The sequence below is a fragment of the Malaclemys terrapin genome, chromosome 5 (assembly GCF_027887155.1).
Source record: "Malaclemys terrapin pileata isolate rMalTer1 chromosome 5, rMalTer1.hap1, whole genome shotgun sequence".
NCBI classification, from domain to species: Eukaryota; Metazoa; Chordata; order Testudines; family Emydidae; genus Malaclemys; species Malaclemys terrapin.
This window is the reverse complement of record NC_071509.1, coordinates 127,702,258-127,723,747: the sequence shown is the minus strand read 5'-3', so window position 1 is coordinate 127,723,747 and position 21,490 is coordinate 127,702,258. Positions and strand designations below refer to the sequence as shown.

The 21,490-nt window shown below is 43.2% G+C and overlaps 1 protein-coding gene across 1 annotated transcript in view; it reads right to left on the bottom strand.

Annotated features, from left to right (window-relative positions):
• Positions 1 to 21,490, bottom strand: part of RASGEF1B (RasGEF domain family member 1B) — a 455,348-nt gene that overhangs the window by 255,187 nt on the left and 178,671 nt on the right. Inside the window, exon 3 of the mRNA XM_054030192.1 lies at positions 20,498 to 20,545. Coding sequence (XP_053886167.1) covers positions 20,498 to 20,545 — 48 coding nt within the window. The remainder of the gene's footprint in view (positions 1 to 20,497; positions 20,546 to 21,490) is intronic.

The following is a 21,490-nucleotide window of genomic DNA, read 5'->3' as shown; positions in this document are numbered from 1 at the left end:
AGATTATTCACAACATTTATGTCATGCTGTTGCTGCATCAGTATGAAGTGACGTTCAGTCACAATTAAAACATAACACGCCCATATTGAAAAGTCCTACAGAATTTAATAGGGATGAAAGGGTTCTGTAGCAATACTGCAGATCCCAAGCATTCAAATATCAGGATTTTTCAGGGTCTGAATCATAAGATTTGCTTTTTTAAAATCTCGTGGTTTTTAAGCCAGACATTCTACATTTTTTCTTATTTGCCTTCTAGTTTTTAAGCCTTTAGGGTATGCTCTCACTTTTCAGCTTTTCTCCACAACCAGGAGAATTAGAAATTTACCTTTTTTTTTTTTAAATAATGAAAGCAGAGCTTCTCATCCTAACAAGTGACTCCAGGAGCTGGGGCTTTAAGAAGCAAATATCTTACAACTCACAGTATAATTACTATATTTTTATAAAATTTTATTTGTATAGAAAAGAAAAACACTGCAATAGAAATTACTTTTAAGACTTCTAGCTGACAATGAGATCCTTCTTTCAACTTTTTTTTTTTAAACCATTCCATAAAAGGGATACAATTTTCTCTTAAAGTCTGTTAGAATTTTCCCTATGCCAGGACATCATGCTATAATTAGCTCATGGCACTCTGTCATGAAGTTGTTCTAGGTTTTTTAACATTGTTTATAACCTTTTAGGGTACACACATATCTATCCCTGCTGTATCCAGGATGTACCTAGCATGCTGAAATAAGACAGGAAGAATAGAAGACTAGAGCAAGCTCCTCCTTTCTGACTACAAAACTATGGAGTTCTATAGATTGTCACACATTAAGAACTACAGGTGCATGTAATTAAATATCTTCCACATATATACACCTGTGATTTAGACTGAATTTGCAAGCATATTTGCACAGGTGTGCGAAGCTTAAAGTGCTGCTACTCCCATATATCACAAATTCAGATAAACACCTGCAGCAATTTGAAGTGAAGGTTCACATTCATTTCAAATTGCTTGTAGGGCACGTATTTGTATCATCATTCTAAACCTACATGTTTACTTCTTGGTTTGGAACTTGACATTCTACAAGCACCTATGTTGATTTTGCTTTGTTCTCTGTGGAACTAGCTGGGGGGCACTACTAATATTTTTACAGCAAACCTGTTTTGAATATATCCATGCACTAAACTACTTTTCATCACAATCATGGGCAAAATCAACCCCTGCCAGGAGGTGAAATTGCATAATATGGACACAAAGCACATGGTTTTAAAGAGGTAGTACAGGCACCGATGTTAAAATGATTTTGCCCAGATTTTCTGTTGCTTTGCTGAAAAAAAAAAATCTGTGGTGCTTTTTTATATTCCTAAGTAATAAATAATGTATTTTATTCTAAAAATATTGATAAAAATGGGCCAGATGTCAGAGCATAAAACAAGTTATTAGAAAAAAAGGAGGGAGAAAAAGTAGGGCAGAACAATTTAGCCTTATATGGAACGACTGGATGGAGAAAAACACAATCATGGAAACAAATGAGCTGCACAGACAGGGAAAGGAACAAGACAAATCTCAGCCCAGGTTTCAGGAACCCTCTTTCTAACTAGATTTATGAAGATCGCGCCTTAAAATAATATCTCCTCTCTGCATTGCACCTGATTATCCTGAAACAAAGCAAAATCAAAAGTGCAGCAAATAATATCTTTTGCTTTCTGACTTTCTTTCCCCCCTCACTAAAAGATGGCCTGATCAAGCTGCATTCTTTGATGCTAGATACTTGTTTGTTTACAAAACATGCAAGTGTTGGAGGCCTATTGATTTCTTACCTTAACTGGAAGTACTATCCTAGGAGCTGTTCACGGAAAAAGAGATGCAAACAAATACAGGCACTTGTGGGTACACTTTGTATGTGGTGAGAGCCTGAAGCCAGATTCTGTTCTCTCACTGAGAAACCCAGAATAGCTTCATTCAGTTCTATGAAGTCACTCTGCATTTATGCTGGTATGAGAACAGGAGCTTGCCGTACCGCATGTCTGTTTACACGTGCTGTTTAAACTGCAGTGTTGTATTTTTTTTTTCTTTTCACCAAAAGTAGTAGCACTGTTTAAAAGAACACATAGCATTAGTCTGTGTGGAAGAAAGCCTGCTACAGAAACCTCAAAGAGCTCCACTTCCCAGAGGTCAATATTCTTTGTTCCACTGGCATCCTCATCAAGGTGAGAATAAGTAGATTTTGTGCATGGGATAGGCAATTTCAAGACTAACCCTATTGCTAAATGTCTCAGACTGCAGCAACTTCATCAAGGACAAGAAGTCTAGACACCAGGTATCACAGGGTTCTGCATGATTGAAATGCCTATGAAGATAATTCAGGGGTGGGCAAACTTTTTGGCCTGAGGGCCACATCGGGGTTCCAAAATTGTATGGAGGGCCGGGTAGGGAAGGCTGTGCCTCCCCAGCCTGGTCCCTGCTCCCTATCACCCGCTCCCACTTCCTGCCCCCTGCAAACCTTCCACCCATCCAACCCCCCCTGCTCCTTGGCCCCTGACCGCCCCCTTCCGGGACCCCCCACCCCTAACCACCCCTGATCCCTGTCCTCTGAGTTCCGCGACCCCTATCCACACCCCCGCCCCCTGACAAGCCCCCCGGGACTTCCATGCCTATCCAACCCACCCTGTTCTCCTGACTGCTGCCCAGAACCTCCACCCCATCCAACCACCCCCTGCTCCCTGTCCTCTGACCGCCCCCCAGGACTCCCTGCCCCTTATCCAAACCCCCTGCTTCCCACCCCCTTACCATGCCACTCAGAGCAGCATGTCTGGCAGCCACGCCGCCCGGCAGAAGTTCGCAGTCCTGCCACCCAGAGTGCTGGCGACATGGCGAGCTGAGGCTGTGAGGGAGGAGGACAGCAGGGGAGGGACTGGGGGTAGCCTCCCCGGCTGGGAGCTCAAAGGCTGGGCAGGACAGTCCCATGGGCCGGATGTGGCCCACGGGCCGTAGTTTGCCCACCTCTGAGATAAGCGTAGATAGGAAAGCCAAGTGCTGTTGATAGGCACTTATTTACAAGAGTGCTTGCATAACTAGGCTAGATATGATAGGATAAGCAGATCGAAATCGGCTGATATTTTCATTTGGAGATCTTATTTGGGGGAATATTTGGAGTCAGAAAAACCTTAAAAAAATAGAAAGGGTAAAATATGATAGGGGAATGAGCACTTGGACAGCAACATCATAAAGAGCACATGAAGAGAAGAGCAGAGCTCTCTCTCTCTCTCTTTTAATACATCCTCGATGTCCGTACTCTTCATGAGGCAGAACGGGGTGGCAGAACTATGTCGGCAGTGCACAGAATATCTGCCATCTTTTCAAAATAAAAGCCAGGGGCATGTATAATGTCCAAAGGAAGAGGAGGCCCAGAGAGATGGCCATTAAAATTGCGCACTTAAAACATTGACCAAAGCACAGTTTTCCTTTTCTTGCTCTCCAGACCTTAAGCTGGTGTAGGAGTGACACCGATCTACCTCAGCTGAAGATGTGACCCTTCTCTGAGTGATTTCCCCCTCCCTAGAGTATACTGTACTCCACACTTTCTAAGAGATCTTGCTGCATCTTCTTCCATGCCCATGTTCCCCTCAGATATTTTATGCATTTCTCATCCCCATCCCCCACACTAAGGACCCTTTGCATTAGCTCCCTGCGGGAGACAGTGTTTATAAAAACATTTAAAGCCTAAATTTGAAGCCTGAACTGCCTGACAACAGTATCCATTTAACAAGAGAAAAATGACTGACCAGGGTCAACCAGCCAAGGCTCTCACATCCAAGGTTTCAGCTCTGAAGCCAGTTGACCTTTGCCATTCAGTACACAGCAGGAACTTATCCATTGAGAATGTCAAGATCAGAGTTGCTTTAGTATTGGGAGAATGCCAAACATGACATGGCAGACAAGGCTTAGGCATGATGTTCTCTTACTGTTAGAAGGACTCTTTGAGGCAATGCTTCTGCCACCATAACGTGAGCTGGTCAAAGAAACTTCAGGGGAGGAAAAGGAATGTACAGTTCCGTCAAAACCAAAACACTTCACAAAATCATGTTGATTTCGGCAGAGTTTTGCCCAGAAACAAAAGGGACCCCGGAGGGAGTTCTGTTAGCACTGAAATGTCTCATTTCAACATTTTTAAAACCTTTTTATTTTTCATTTTGAAATTACTTTTCAGGGTTTTTTGTATTATTATTCTGTATGTTGTATATTGTAATACAAAATAAAGACAAAACCAAAATGAAACAAATAAATTTTCTTGAAACAAAACAACCCAAAGTAACCTCTTTTTCCAGAAATTTCCTTCGTGGAGCATTTCAGAATTTTCAATTGCTCCGATTGGGGGAGATGCCATACTTCACAATCTTGAAATTCTTTGCAATGGAACTTCTGTGCACTGCACAGCTCTAATCAAAATGTAACATTTTGGCCCTTTGCCTTAAGGATAATGAATGACTTCTATATTTCAAAAAAAAGTTTCTCCCCAGTTTTATGGCCCCTCATCCCTGCAGCATGTCAGTGCCTCACATACATTAATGCAATTATTTTCCCACCACTCTGGGAGGCAGGAAAGAATTGTTATCCCCATTTGATAGATGGGGACCTGAGACATTAAATGACCTGCCCAAGACCACACAGGAAGTCTGTGGCAGGCCAACAACTTGAAATCTGATCTCCTGAGTCCTAGTCCAATACCTTAACCACCAGATCATCCTTCCCCCTCCCTTTGCCAAGTTAAGATATTTCACTGCTTCTACAAGTATTCCCCATTATACATAGAAAGTATCTTTCTCAGAGAGCTAAGAACTTTCAAACTATTGGAAACTTGCTGTGCAACCACTATGTTTACAAGCTCTATCTGTATTCTGTTCCTTCCTCTTACACTTTTATAGGCAGTGTAGGTAGCAACATCTGTAGCTAAGGTTGCCCAACATTTCCTTGACACTTTCCATTATAAGATGCCATTTTCAGTTGCTTATAACTCTGCAAAACTTTAACCATCTGGTCTGAAATTTTCCATGCTAGGCATCTGCCTCAGGCTGACATTTTCTGGAAAATTTCAGTAAAAATAGGTCAACTGTTTTTCAGAATGAGGGGAGGGGAAAATACATTGTTTTGCTCATTCTTACAACCCTTTTTTTAAAATCAAGCTCTATCACCCTCTATGCTTTGGAGCAGAGACTTGAAGTTTGACAGGGATGAAGCCTTGGTGTCAGAAATGGGCCTTTTATTGTCCCCATTAAAATCCACCTAAATTTGACCAAGTTCTGAGCTTCTGAAAAATTACAGTTTGCACATGCTCTGTGTAAACTTGTTGGAGTTTGGCTGCTAAATTCTCCCAAGATGCCATCTGCACTGAGCGCACTCCAGCCCATGGCTGCAGGCGCTGAGAAGGACTTTTCCTGCAATTGCTCCTGACCCACATAGAGGATAGCAACCGACTACTGCAATCAGTTACTCTGCTAGCTCAGGTGGCAGAGGTAGTGGCAGTGTGCTGTGGATCTAAAAGGTTCTAACCCTGGTGAAGAACAATGTGGGAGTAAATATGATGCCATATGATAGAATTTGCATACGCATTGTTATGCAGCTTTTAGTTACATGATGATATACTTGTCCCCCCACAAGATCCCTGCCTCATTCAGTGCACAAAACAAATTTATTTTAAAAATTCAAACTTTGCTTACTGATACTCTGAGAACAGAAAAAGGGACTAAGTTAATGAATTAACTGTTCACTAAGAATACTTCACTCAGCTACAAATATGATTCAGGGCTTGTCTACACTTATTGGAGGATCGATGATGTGGCGATCGATGCATCAGCGGTCGATTTAGCGGGTCTAGTGAAGATCCACTAAATCGACTGCCGATCACTCTCCCATCGACTCCTGTACTCCACCTGATCGAGAAGAGTAGGGGGAGTCGATGGGAGAGTGTCTCCCATTGACGTTGCGTAGTGTGGACTCCGCAGTAAGTAGATCTAAGCTACATTGATTTGAGTTACGCTATTCGCATAGCTTAGATCGACTTTTCCCTTTAGCGTACGCAAGGCCTCAGCAATGTCTTCATTGCTCCTTTCTTCCTCTCCTGCAGTTCTTCTCAAAACTAATTTTGAGACACCAATTAGAATAGAATGGTGATTAGAACTTTAGCAAAGGAATCCGACCAAAGAAAAGCACAGTTAGCGGCCTGAGCATAGGAGTGAACACCAGGAGCTGCCAAACTCCAATCCCAGTCACAACCCATCTGTAATGTCGGGGCAAGAATACCTCACCAGCTGATGCCATAATTGCTATAATTTGCAAGAAAGAAAGAGATGCTGAAAGGAATTTGCTTTGTAAAGTGCTCTGAAGATGAAAAGTTCTATGCAATATCATCACCACCATGGCTGCCTAACACTTAAGCTTTTAGAAGCAGGTTCTATTACTGCTGGAAACACCAACAAACACATCACATGTATGCTGCACTGCTAATATCAGGACCATGACTTACCGTAAATAACAAGAAACATAATACTGCATGGTGTTGACGCTCCCAAAAGTTTAAACGAATCCAGTGCATTAAGTAATACATGCATTAGTGAAATGTCAGGGGAGGTAGCCATTCATCAAGGCCTCAAAATCTATGTTCATTCAAATAGTGCAAACTCTGAAGCTTAGTGCTACAATTGTATAATTCAACTTCCTTCCTCCTCTTTCCTAGAGGTGCTCATAAATTTTAGGAAGGAGGATAGTCTCTACATCAAAAACAAATACTTTGGGTAGGCTTCTGTGAGTGAAACAAACCAGCGTTATATAAATCACTCCCTCTCTCTGTGTACAGTGCTGCTCTTAAAGGTAAAGTGTTACCACTGTAACATTCAAGGAAAGAAAAATATTAAACCCTCAGTTGTGCTGGAAGTAGGAGTGCAGCCGTCCCCCCCACCCCCGGGTTTGAAGTAGTAATAACAAACACCAAATACAGGATTTCCATCATCAGCACCCCAACTATAAAAGTTGTTCCAGCACCCCATTAAACCCTTCGCCTTTAGCAGAACACTTCTGTGACTGAATAAGCTGCACTATTTGGCCCAAATCCTGGTACCTTCGTGGCAATAGGAGTTTTGCTATTGACTCAGATAGCATACGGGATTTGGCCCTGTATGAATTAATTCACCACTGCTTCTTCAAAATTAATCAATCATTCTCTGTAACAATTTATCCTTTTCTGCTGAATTCTGATGTAGCTCTCCTATCAGATTATCCGTTTGCAATCAATTCAGAACACTGTTAATGCTGTTTGATGGGCAAAAGATCAATTTTCAGAGTGCTTCTGAATAATGCATCCCCAATGCATTACTAAAATCAACAGTAAAACGTGAATAACGGGCAAATTCTGCTCTTGACTCAGGCTGAAGTCAGGGGCATTGCTCTATTTACGTTGGTGTAGATGAGAGCAAAACCGGGCCCTTGGAATTCACTCAGACTGTGTCACCTCTTCTGTTTTGAATAATCTCTACTTCCATACACGTTTTTCTCTCAGTTGCTGCTACATTGTGGCTTCATCCCAGGTTTAGCTTTCCTCTCCTATTCGGCCATCAGAGCGAAGCAGGAGCAATTACTTTTGAACAAAAGAACAGATGAAGGTGTCCTTTGACGTAGGGAATGGAGTCTACAAGCTGGTTAGACCACATGACTCTTACTTTTCACGTACAGCCCCTTCCATGTTTGCTAACAATGGTGGCTACTATCACTTAGAAAAGTTAGATGCCTGCAAGTCACCAGAGCCTGATGAATTGCATCCTAGAATACTCAAGGAGCTAATAGAGGAGGTATCTGAGCCTCTAGCTATTATCTTTGGAAAATCAGGGGAGACGGGAGAGATTCCAGAAGACTGGAAAAGAGCAAATATTGTGCCCATCTATAAAAAGGGAAATAAAAACAACCCAGGAAACTACAGACCAGTTAGTTTAACTTCTGTGCCAGGGAAGATAATGGAGCAAATAATTAAGGAAATCATCTGCAAACACTTGGTAGGTGGTAAGGTGATAGGGAACAGCCAGCATGGATTTGTGAAGAACAAATCATGTCAAACCAATTTGATAGCTTTCTTTGATAGGATAACGAGCCTTGTGGATAAGGGTGAAGCTGTGGATGTGGTATACCTAGACTTTAGTAAGGCATTTGATACGGTCTCGCATGATATTCTTATTGATAAACTAGGCAAATACAATTTAGATGGGGCTACTATAAGGTGGGTGCATAACTGGCTGGATAACCGTACTCAGAGAGTTGTTATTAATGGTTCCCAATCCTGCTGGAAAGGCATAACAAGTGGGGTACCGCAGGGGTCTGTTTTGGGACCGGTGCTGTTCAATATCTTCATCAACGACTTAGATATTGGCATAGAAAGTACACTTATTAAGTTTGCGGATGATACCAAACTGGGAGGGATTGCAACTGCTTTGGAGGACAGGGTCATAATTCAAAATGATCTGGACAAATTGGAGAAATGGTCTGAGTTAAACAGAATGAAGTTTAACAAAGACAAATGCAAAGTGCTCCACTTAGGAAGGAAAAATCAGTGTCACACATACAGAATGGGAAGAGACTGTCTAGGAAGGAGTACGGCAGAAAGGGATCTAGGGGTTATAGTGGACCACAAGCTAAATATGAGTCAACAGTGTGATGCTGTTGCAAAAAAAGCAAACGTGATTCTGGGATGTATTAAAAGGTGTGTTGTGAGCAAGACACAAGAAGTCATTCTTCCGCTCTACTCTGCTCTGGTTAGGCCTCAGCTGGAGTATTGTGTCCAGTTCTGGGCACCGCATTTTAAAAAAGATGTGGAGAAATTGGAGAGAGAAGAGCAACAAGAATGATTAAAGGTCTTGAGAACATGACCTATGAAGGAAGGCTGAAAGAATTGGGTTTGTTTAGTTTGGAAAAGAGAAGACTGAGAGGGGTCATGATAGCAGTTTTCAGGTATTTAAAAGGGTGTCATAAGGAGGAGGGAGAAAACTTGTTCACCTTAGCCTCTAAGGATAGAACCAGAAGCAATGGGTTTAAACTGCAGCAAGGGAGGTCTAGGTTGGACATTAGGAAAAAGTTCCTAACTGTCAGGGTGGTTAAACACTGGAACAAATTGCCTAGGGAGGTTGTGGAATCTCCATCTCTGGAGATATTTAAGAGTAGGTTAGATAAATGTCTATCAGGGATGGTCTAGACAGTATTTGGTCCTGCCATGCAGGCAGGGGACTGGACTCGATGACCTCTCGAGGTCCCTTCCAGTCCTAGAATCTATGAATCTATAAAACGGAGAACTGTGTTTCAACCTGGAGCACGACAGTTTCTTAGCACAATCCCCTCCTTCTCCGCCAGTCTACATACACCACCCCCTAGCTGTATGTGAGGCATACTCCCAGCCCTGCCATCCACCCTCACCAGCCATTACTATTGCACAGTCAAAGCATTGGGCTGTATGCAAAATGACCACTAAGCTGCAAGGTATACTGTTCAATTCCCTGGAGAAGGTAATTAGGAATGTTAAAACAGAAACTTGCTAAAACCTCCCTCTGCAGAAAATGTAGACTGTTGACAGGTTTATTTGTTGGATAGGTCACATTAATCCAGTGCCCAAGTTATTGTGCAGAGATACATTCCTGTAGGGTTTAGCAGGATGCTCTAGGAGGTACAGTCTTGCATATTCCCCCCCTCCGTGTGCAGACACATATCACATGCATGTAGTAACTCTTAGCACAAGTTTCAACCCTGTGCAAGTTGGAGGCCAGTACAATTGAAGACAGCTAGATATTCCGAAACTCCTGAAAATGGGGTTTATAATGGAAAGATCAATCGTTTTGCAGAGCTGGCTGGCATCAAAGAGAAGCTGCCCAACATGGTATACTTTATACATGGACATCTCTTCATATTACCAAACTAATTCAAGTCAGCTAGACTGAGCAAACTGGGAAATGTGTGTATTTATTTCAGCCTATGATTCAGCTGACATTTCAATGCACCCGTCTAGTTAAACTCAAAGTCTAAAACCACAATCCTAGTCTATAGCAGATAGGAAAGAAAAGATACAAAAGAGTCAGAACACATGGGAAAGATGTTGCTCCTTCAAATGTGGATAATATAAATCATTTGTGTTTGCACTGGAAGGGCTAATGACCCTGTTTGAAACAATACACAATGAGTTTCTTACAGAAATTTGCCCAGAGTCATAGAATTATACAGTCTAATTTCCTTGAGTCTACAGAAAACCTCTGTAGGGCATGTTTACCTATCTTCCAGCCAACAATCCCTATGCTATAGGTCTACAGCGCTTTACCTGCCCCTTTGCCTTTTGGCAACAGCACCAAGGCAATAGAAAGGATGCAAAGCTGTGATGATATATTTTGGTTTAAATGATTTTACAGTGGCTTTTAAAATATTTAAACTTCTCAAGAAAATAAGAATCCATGCTAGGATCATCAGCCACAGGCACTGACTTTAAGGAGATTTTTTTTTTTAGAACATCACACAAATATGTGTATGAATTTGCACATGCTTGCACATGTGTATGAATTTGCACAGAGTTGTGGTAACTGCATGCATACCTGGCTAGTTAGATGCTCAAGTGCCCAATTAAGCATGCTACCATGAATGTCAGTGCAACTGCAATAACTGCAATTAGGTATGTGAATGCATATGCATCTCTACCTTGCCTATGTGCAGGTGGCTGGATTCTCATCGTTGGATGATCTAATTGGTTCTTTAGAGTACCGTATGGTATAGTTCAGGGAGGGTCAGTTATGACGGGTAGGATCGCAGGGGGCCCACAGCTGGGCGGAAGAGAATTAGAGTTCTGCACATGAAGAGCTACTCTCCTCCCACACTGCACGTAAGGAACAAGCATGAGAAAGTTGTGCTGAGCCAGTGCCAGCCCCAAAAGGCATCAGAATTGCCCAGCAATGAGAGAACCTCCCCGCTTTCGAGAAGGCATGACAGAAAGCAGAGGGGGGGAGAATTTGATGTTTCAGGTGGGGGAAATCAGTGTCCTTCCATCCCAAAATACCAGATGTCCTTCATGCCCTTCCTCTGCAGGTCCTCTGCCTGCACCTGCTATTTCTTGGGGGCTTCCTTTGCCCTTCCCCCAACCCTTCCTAGTTGCTTTCTCCACCCCTGCAGGCTTCCTCCACACACCCCTTCCTGGCCACTTCATGCTGACTATAACTGGGGTACTTCTTCAGTGGCCCCCAGCCATTGCCACTTCATGCTTCCAGCTGCTTCCTTTCCCTACCCTTGCATCCCCCTCCCCTCTCCCAGCCAGTGCAACTTTGTCCTGTTCCCTTTCCTTCCCCTACAGCCAGCCTGTCCTGGACTCTCTCCCCCCTGCCCCAATCCACCTCTCCCGTCATTTAGAGAAGCTGTACAGATTTTTATAAAATAAAACAGCAGATACGAGTTATAGTTATACTGTGCATGGGCAAAAGGCTGTCTACAAAGAGGAGTGGGGACAACCATCAATCCAATTCCCCCGGGGGTGGCGGCAGATGGCCTAGATCCAGTACTTGCAAAATTACCAGCCTGCCTTGTAGGTGAGCAGTAAATACAGCCTTGATACAGAGGCTACCATTAGAATAAAGCGAAGTACGAGTGATAAAATGTCACCATCTCTCACTCCTTGTCAAACTGGCTTACTTCTCCCCATAGCCCTTTCATTCTACCCCTGCAGGCATGCTGGGCTTATGAGCAAATGACAAGCACTTGGAGAGCTAGCAGTGGGAGGGCTCCAACACCGGAGCTTGTTACATTTTCCTGAAGCATTACAGAAGCAGAGTAGGGACCAGCAATTGCCTGGTGCTTGGGAGCACTGAAGACAGAGATATTGATAGTGAGGAAAGGGAAAGCAGCAAAATCAGAAATAAATGAGAGTGTAAGAAAAAACAACCCAGTGTCAGAGAAAACCCATCCTCAACTCCAAGCTGCCAAGTCCACCTGCTCTTTAGGAGAAGAGGGAGGATATGACAAGTCTCAGTACTAAGTGGAGGTCCAACATCACTCCATCATCATCCTGATACACTGTTCGCAGCTTTGCACATCTCACTTAAACCACTGATCTGTTTCCCCCAGCAAAGGGACACACCAGCACATCCTTCTTTTCAGCTGTGAATCCTGGAGGAAAAGCTTCAGGGGCAGCTGCAGTTTTCCAGCCTTGTGGATTGAGGCTTGGCAGCGAAAGCATTTGGTTTTGTACACTCGCTGGCGTTCTTTGCAGCAGGGAGGAGCGTTCAAGGCGTGTCTGTTCGATCTGCGGTATTTTAGGCCAAGACTTTGCAGTACCATCAGAACAGGGGACATATTGCCAGCCCTACCAATTTCAGGACTCCCTGATTATTTCTGAAATTCCTGTGACTAGTATCCACTCCTCCTGAAGGCAGAGAGAGATCAGTGGGGTGGATTCTCTTAGCTGAAGTAAAAATGAGGTACATGGAACGGGACAGGTTTACTATTCAATTATAGAGATGTCATTTAGATGTAAGCATCTGCCAGATATAAACCATGGTGTGTAAATTCGATATTTCCATCTGTGCATAGTGCAGTTTACACTGGCGGGTATGGACAGACATCAACGAGAAGGCACAGTACCTTAGATATCAAATGTACTTCCATTATCGCTGGCCTCACCTTGCTCAATTTACATTGGAGACAAACAAACAACATGCCTTTGTCTAGGATAAATTTGCGTATCAGCTCCACTTCGATTGCTTGGTCTGAACATATTTTAGTAACAGATTTACAGCACACCCCTACTCTTTACACACCACCCATACATACACCACGCAATGATATTAATCACCAGTATGTCACCAGCTTTCATAAAACACTTTACTTTATACACTTTTATAGTATAATAATATTGTATACAATCAGTTGATTCAATTGCTTATTCTTTGGGGTTCAGACCTCTTGTTTTCCCCCAGCAGTGTCTGGACCCTGACTGTCCCAATAGGGTCATATTATTCTTTACTCATAATTGGTCAATTGATTATCAGATCTTCATAAATCCTAAAGGTTTCTCATATTTTATCACAAATATTTATTCTTCCTATTATTCACATTGTAAGTTCATTATTATTCTCCTGTTGGAAGTTTCAGTCACCAATCAGGAAGCGGGAAAAAAAAAATACCTTAAGATTCAGACAAACACTCTCACAAGCTGAGCAATGATTACTGAATGGTCAGAAGCAACATGAACATAAAAACCATCCAGCAATTACTCATGAATATCAAATACATTCTTGAAATCAGCATCAGTTCCTGAAAGATTGGCTAAAAGAGGGGCTAAATCTGGGGTGAGTTGTATTCTAAACAAATAGCTTACTATCTTTACCGGCAGAAATACTGAGTAATGCATTTTCTGGGTAATGTGAGTAATACGTGGAGATGGCTTCTGAAGGATCATACGTGTTTCTAGAGACCACACTAATAAATGCAGAACATACAAAGCAGTATTATTAGGGATGGACGTGTGTGTTTTAGTCCACTGAGCTGGGATTGAAATGTACTTCGGGAATCAAAGCCTTTGAAGACTTCCACATTTTGTGACCATGTTTTCTTTAAAGGGAACATTGCAAAACCATGCTCAGAAGTCTCATAAATCAGATATATGCTAATGCCAGAGAATTACTCCCTTTCTAGGAATCAGAATGTACTGTGAGCAAACAAAATTACTGGGAAGACATACAGCATTTGATGTCTTCAGAAAGAAGAGGTTGCAAACGAAAAAGACATGAGAGAAGAAAGAAGTAGACACACCAAAAACTTTGGGGGTACAGGCAGCAAGAGATGATGTATAGAGATTTGGAGACACAAAGACATCTGTGAAATGTGTACAGAGCTGAGCAAATCATTCATAGTGAATAACAGATTTGAAGACTTTAGCTTGTTTTTGTTCACAAATTATCTGTAAGCAGCTTATGTAGCTGAACGTATTCATCATCCAAAATTATTCACTGAATAATTTCAATGGTTTGTTCCTGCTCTGCAAATTGTTCATAAGCAGTTTGTTGTGGTTATGCAATGTTTTAAATTGAAGACCTGTTGGCTAGCTTTGATTGAGCATGAGTCACATATGTACGATTGGTGTGAGCAGTGATAGTGACTAAAGTGGAGGAGTACGTATGATGGGACTGGAAGTGGGAGCAAAGCAGTGGGAGGAAAGGAAAAGAATGCTAGAGCAGGGGTTCTCAACCTTTTTCTTGCTGAGGCCCCCCACCCAACATGCTAAAAAACTCCACGGCCCACCTGTGCCACACAGCTGTTTTTTGGCATATAAAAGCCAGGGCTGGCGTTAAGGGATAGCAAGCAGGGCAATTACTTTGGGCCACACGCCACAGGGGGAATCACAAAGCTAAGTTGCTCAGGCTTCAGCTTCAGCCCCAGGTGTTCGGGCTTGTGGCCCAGGGCTGCACTCCTGTGCGGCGGGGCTTCGGCTTTCTGCCCTTGGCTTAGCGAGACTAATGCTGGCCATGCTTGGCGGCTCCCCTGAAACCTGCTCACAGCTCCGCAAGGGGCCCCAGATCCCTGGCTGAGAACCTCTGGACTAGAGGGCTTGTGACAACAAGGGACTGACGATATGAAGCAGAAAACTGACCTGTTAAGAGTTTAAATTAAATTTCTTTCTTTGTGCGAGACTGGAATGATTATTAGGCAGCAGAGATTAATACGATCCATGCTGTTGTTTCTGCTCCTCGACTGAATAAGTGTACCATAAAATTAGGTGGCCGGTGCAAATATTTGTGTTTGCAAATTCAAAGTGTTCAAACTGCAAATTCAAATTTCCCAGTGAACAATGCTACCCAGTAACTCATTCACTGCGATATTCATGGACAAGGAACACAAAAAGGGAATGCACACACAGAACATTCCTTTCCTATCCAAGCAAGTCTTAGAGAAGAAGTCTAAAATTGTTATGAGCTGGGTAAAACCTTTCTATGGGGTGAATTAAAACCCTGTTAATAATTATGTGAGACCATGTCTTTCACTTAAGATAGCTGTAAACGACACTGGAGGGGCCACATCTAAAATAAGGCCGAAGAGAGTCTGCCCAGAAATTACCAACGCAGGCAGTGGGTTCCACTCAATTTCATGCCCACATGGGTGGGTGAGTGGGTGCATCTAAAAAAGACAAACAGAAAATAAAGAGATGGAGGCAAAAAAGCAAGCAAGCCAAGCAGCAACCTGTGGCACAACGTATGACCCTGGAAAAAAGCTACAAAGAGGTTTTTTTGGTCTGGTGTTAGCTAAAGAGGCTTGGGGCTGGAAGTTAAGGAACTATTCCTTTGTTTCCGGTTCCTCCGGCATTTGGAGAAGGAGACGCTGATACATTTCTTGTAAACAAACAACATTAAATCAAGGAAAACACCAGACTATCAATTTCTATCCCCATCTGGAACATTCGCAGGACCAAAGGCCTGCGCGGGGTGGCGGGAGTGGGGGAGAGCAGTAGCACAGCCTCTTCCCCTCCCTCCCAGTCGGCACAGAACTCCTCTGGGCCGGAGCAGGAAGAGCAAACTCCTCTGACCCCAGGACTGCAGAGACAGGGAAGGAGAGTCGCAGTAGCTAGAAATAGCTCCTCTGGCCGCCGCCGCCGGGGAAGAGCCAGCTCCACCAGTCCCAGGGCGGCGGGGGTGGAGGGAGAGGAGAGCCAGCTCCACCTGCCGTAGCGGGAAGTGCCAGTTCCTCAGCCCTGGGACGGGGCGGGAGATGACAGCTCTTCCAGCCCGGGGCCACGGGGGAGGGAGGGGAAGCCAGTTCTATGTCCGCCAGGGCCGAAGCCGGGAGAGGCAGTTCCTCTGGCCCCGGGGGGCACAGAAAGTGCCCCTCCAAAAGTGGACAGATTTTTATTCCTCTGCACGTCACTGCACAGGACACAACTTTGACTAGCCACTTGGATCGAAAAGGGGCAACAGTATTCTCCTAGCTCTTAATGAGAGACAGGATGGGGATTGGTCCTGCTCTGAGCAGGGGCTGGGACTAGATACCTCCTGAGGTCCCTTCCAACCCTGATATTCTATGATCTATGACCCTAGGGAACTGAAGGCCTAGTCTTGTAAGGTGCTGAGCTCCCTTAGCTCCCCGTGAAGCCACCACACAAGCCCAGGCCCTGAAAAAGCAGACGGACTCTTTGAACAAACAGTTAGAAAGAAAGAACCAACCCTATAAGCACAATGTACAAGTTTAGAACATAATCAGTTTAGAGTAATCCCCTTTTTGCCTTGGGTCTCACAAGGGTTACAAGAGCACAACTCTCCTTTGTTGATGTTGTCGTGGGTATAATCTACCTAAAACAATAGGAAAACAGGAGTACTTGTGGCACCTTAGAGACTAACAAATTTATTAGAGCATAAGCTTTCGTGGACTACAGCCCACTTCTTCGGATGCATATAGAATGGAACATATATTGAGGAGATATATATACACACATACAGAGAGCATAAACAGGTGGGAGTTGTCTTACCAACTCTGAGAGGCCAATAAGACAACTCCCACCTGTTTATGCTCTCTGTATGTATATGTTCCATTCTATATGCATCCGAAGAAGTGGGCTGTAGTCCACGAAAGCTTATGCTCTAATAAATTTGTTAGTCTCTAAGGTGCCACAAGTACTCCTGTTCTTCTTTTTGCGGATACAGACTAACACGGCTGTTACTCTGAAACCTAATACAATAGGCTGTTCCTCTAATTACTGAGCAGAACTGTGGAAGGAGGGGCAGGGAACACATCAGGAACTTAGTGTGGGACCAAGCCTGATTACGTATTCTTCTAGCTCCACGGAATCGCTTTCAGCATTAGCGAGCTCAGGATGGCAAAGAACCCTCCACTGGGCCAATGGGCTAATAGCAGAATGGATTCACTTTGACATGGAAACATGGGGTAGAACTGGAGCTGGGTAATGCAATTTGGAAATCTACTGAATGCTATACGCTGGGAGAAGGCTGATCTAGTGATCTCAACACAGCAATAGCAACCAAGGTCACAGTTCTAATCCAATTTCAGACAGACTCTCTATTGTAGCAAGTCCCTTAGGTCCAAAGTGGCCAGTGATCTGGGCTGCATTAATATTTGGGCAACCAACCTGAGACATTTAAGACCTAATTTTCTGAGGTGCTGCGGACTTCAGGTGCTCATCGACTTCTGCTGCAGTTGGAAGTGTTTGGCAATTCTGATTGAAAGTGTCTGAAGCTGAGCGCCTAAAATCGGTGGCCATTGTGTGGAAAATGTGCCTTAATTTTTTTACTTCAGTTTCATCTTTAAATGAGTATTGGTCATGCTTACTCTCCTCACCAGGATGTGTAAGGATTAATTAACTAGAAGCTTTACATTGCTTTGAAAAGAAGTGTTAAGAATTAACACCACTGAGAGGCAGTCTGAATTTTAGCTCATGTTTTTCTGGATAACTATTTTTAACCACATAAAAGTGGTACATTGTGTGAGTCTCAAGAGTATCATTTCTCATAATACAGGACTATGAAGAGACATCTTTATTTCTTCCAAAGCCCCAATTTTTAACCATCATTTGACTTTGATTTGCAAAAGTGGTTTGACTTAAAAATTGTCAGGGTTACTCAAAAGTCAAAGAAGAGGAGTTCTATGAAGTGTGAAGAAAATTAATCAGCCCGCAAACTGTCTTTGAGTTACAGGTTTAGAGCATCAGCTAATTTAAACATAAACTAATAATATTTGTTAACTGGGTTGTTCAGAGCACCTGACTGAATTTCTGTTTCCTTCTTCAGGTACAAGCCCCACTCTTCCCAGGTAGGTTTTATTCCAATCAATTCTCCCTTTCATAGTTCAAGGTGGTGTTTTTTCAATCCAGTTTTCGATACAGATTAGGATTAGGTTTTGTGGTCTGAAGCCAAACATGATCTTGAGTTTGGGTTCAGGTTTGGCAAGGCTAAAATCTTGCAAGATGAACTTCCAAGTTTGTGTCTTAAATTTGCAGAAATCTTATTAGATCAGCTATTCTTGTGAGATTATCCATACTCAACAGAATTTGGTGAGTATATTTGGCCAGAGCCTTAGCTCATGTAAATTAGACTTCAGGGGTGTTATGCTATTTTACACCAAAAAAGGATCCAGCCCAGAGTTGCTAGATTATGGTTATATCTGAAAAAGACCAGAAGACAGGTTCCTACTCAGTCAGAATCAATACCACACTAGTGAGTTATGATACAAATTCAAATCCAGACTACAAATTCACAGGGCTTCAGAGTGGAGGTTCAGCTTTTTAACCATATGTATCTGTTGTACACCTTTACCCCCCACCCTCACCTTCCCCCTCCACCCTCCCAAGACATCTAGTTTGGAAATAATAGAGCATCTAATAAAAAATTTTCAGAATAGATCTTTTCAAGCTTCCCAATATACAGCTGGAATACACTTGATAAGATTAAAGTAAAGCTGGAGGGAAGATCAGAGATCAAAACTTCTTAAAAGCTTGGCCATCTTGTTCCTGTGCTTTTTCTATAACATGCCATGCTTAGATTAACAGCTTTTGAAAAGCCTTGAACCACAAATCAGTAAGCTTGTGCTTGAACCAAAATGAGTACAATTCCCCCTATCTAAAATCTGATTTAAAAACAGAGCTCTGTTCACTGTGTGGGAATCAAGATTGAGACAAGGTCAGAATGGGTCTGATTTTACAGAAGGAAAATGGAATGCAGAATCAATATCACAACAAATCAGTCAAGTTCCAGAGTCAAAATGTCTTAGCTAGTGACTTTCCAGTACATGCATCTCTGAATATATTAAATCAATAAAACAAAACGATTCCTATCCTGATGGTAACAATAAAACTTGGAAAAATAAATATGGTCCCAGCACTATTGCACACCAGTTAACTAGAGCAAAATGGCATTTGCAAATAGATGTTTCTTTCTATTGTCTTGATAGGGTACAATGCACATTTTATTGGCATGTTCCAGATTAAAAATTACTTTAAAAAAAATGAAAATTAATGAGTAGTGTGCAGTACATGCAGAAATGTTTCTGGGCCTCAGTTCTCCATGTGTAAAATGGGGATAATAATACTTCTTTACTCCCACCCTTTGACTTGCCTGTTTAAACAATCCCTGCTCCAAAGAGTTACAATCGCTTACTATCTATGCACAGTGGTGCTCTGATCTCATTTGGGGTCCTTAGGCCCTACTGGAAGACAAATAAATAATGGCAGAAGATACTGTTAAGAGAGTCAGACCCTCCCCCACCCCAAATAATAAAAACCAACCCCAACTTATATTGGAAATACTATTTTTAATGTATAGATTCAAAATGTATTTGGGACAAAATGAGGCTGGGCTTAATGGAGGAACAAGCCATGAACAGGAATGAATGGCAATGCTGTACTGCTCCTTGTGCGTGTAAAGATGCATCGGGGTGAGAAGAAGAAGATTTAAAACACTGAACACCTGGGGCCAGGCACAAGTTTTCCCACCCTGTTCTATGAGCCTACCAGGGAGTTGAACCACTCTGACTGGGCCATGCACTCTTCCACCACATCTTCCAGGGAGCCTCAGAAGGTGGGAGTTGTATAGAGCCCAGTTTTCAAAGAGAGCTGTTCCTGTGTAGTGTACCCCTAGGGACTGGGTCCTTGCTGCCTGGCTTCTCCCAGGGACACATGTTTCTCCCAGGGCAGGTGCCGCTGATGGTGTAGGAGAGTGCTTTTTGTGTGCACGCGTGCACACACACACACACACACACACACACACACACACACAAAATCTGGCTCCTGACCTCAGAAAACCTATCAGCTTCCCAAAGCAGAGGTTGGAACACTGATAAATCTGATCACCTAGGAAGGACAGCCCCCTCCGCTCCTGCACACCATAAGTTCTACCTGTCTCATCCACTTTGTGGAACAAGTAAGCCCCCTTTTCATTCAGCCCCATCAAGTATAGTCCTTCCTCTTTTTCCAACTATTCAGCATCCTAACTCCCACAACTCATTTTGCCCATTCTGTGGAGATCAAGATGTGATTAATAGAACACTTCTGTTAACTCTTAGTTATTAGTAACTGGTCAGGAGTGTCAGGGACACAAACTACATCTGAACATCACAGCTGATCACTCGGCATATCAAAGGCTCCAAGAGAATTCTTCCAGGCTCAGTTTTTCAGTGCGACTCCATGTGACCTATTGAGTTGCTGCACTAGGCAGTGTGAGGTAATCATTCTTCATTAATTTTCTCAGAAATGCTCTGGAGATTAAATGGTATAGCCACTAATCATGGGAAAACAGCGGGGGAGGGGAGGGGAGGGTGGAATCATAGACCCCAGCAGCTTCTCCCCATAAAATCTACTTGGCTGAAAGAATTCTCCATTGTTTCCCCACGGATCTTTGTAGAGCGTGGAACTGTAACCATGAAAACCAGAAATTCTTTTCTCTTGAAATCTATGCATCCGTTATAAACTAAGGAACAAGATAGACATAGTATTGAGCCAAAAAATTAACATACCTTCTGCTTGGTACTTTGCTTCAGGCCAATACGGGACTGACTTCTGGACTACGAAACAAAAAGAAAGAGAGGGACATCAAGACTAAATTAGTTGAGGGAGGGGAAAGGAGGTGAACACACTAGAGCAATACCTTGTTCAGACATCATGGGCCCGATGATGAGAAGTGTTCAGAACCCAGCAGCTCCCATTGTTCTTAATAAAAGCGGCTAGATGCGGAACGCTTTGGAAAATCTGGCCCAAGACCTCATTCAGCCATCATTCACCCGAGGACTAAATCCAGAGGTGCCTCAATGTGGGTGTATAAAACCCAAAGGCAGCTTAAAAGTGGTGTACTAGCTGTATGACTATGCACAACTAGCAGTCCCTGTCCAGAGGAATTCTCTGTCCACTGCTTCCATATCTCCGTGGCAGGTAACCAAAGGTGCCTTACGCAGGAGGAAGACGTGGACAACCTAGGAAGAGGAAGGGGTGTAGCCAGTGGATTCGTGCACAGCACAGAACTACTGGGCAAAAACCTTGTACTGGGGTAGGAGTGAGTCACTTCCTAAGTTCCTCCATCTCCTCCCTTCAATGCCCCGTCGGAGTTGCCATGTCCCTGCTGCCTGGACAGCCTGCCCAGCTGTAGTTGTGGATTCTATCCCATCCCATCTCTGACCCCCACCATCACTGCACAGATAAAAGCCCTTGCACATAATCTTTGTTACATTCCCCAGGATTTCTCCCAGTGACATCAGGCAAGGTCTTCCCTGCATAAGGGCTGCAGGATCAGCCCTTCTCATGGGTTAAAGTCTCTTGCCTAAATCTTCACTCCTACTGCCTGTACCACATTTAAACACAGAGGAAGGGTGGAGATATCAGGGTCATCATCAATCCTCATGCTGTTGCAATGGGATCAAATACTCAATATGCCCATCGTGCCAGGCCCCACTCTGAAGCCCCAAATGATTTTTCAGGTGATTGAAACTGTTCTCAGATTTTACTTTAAGGAAACA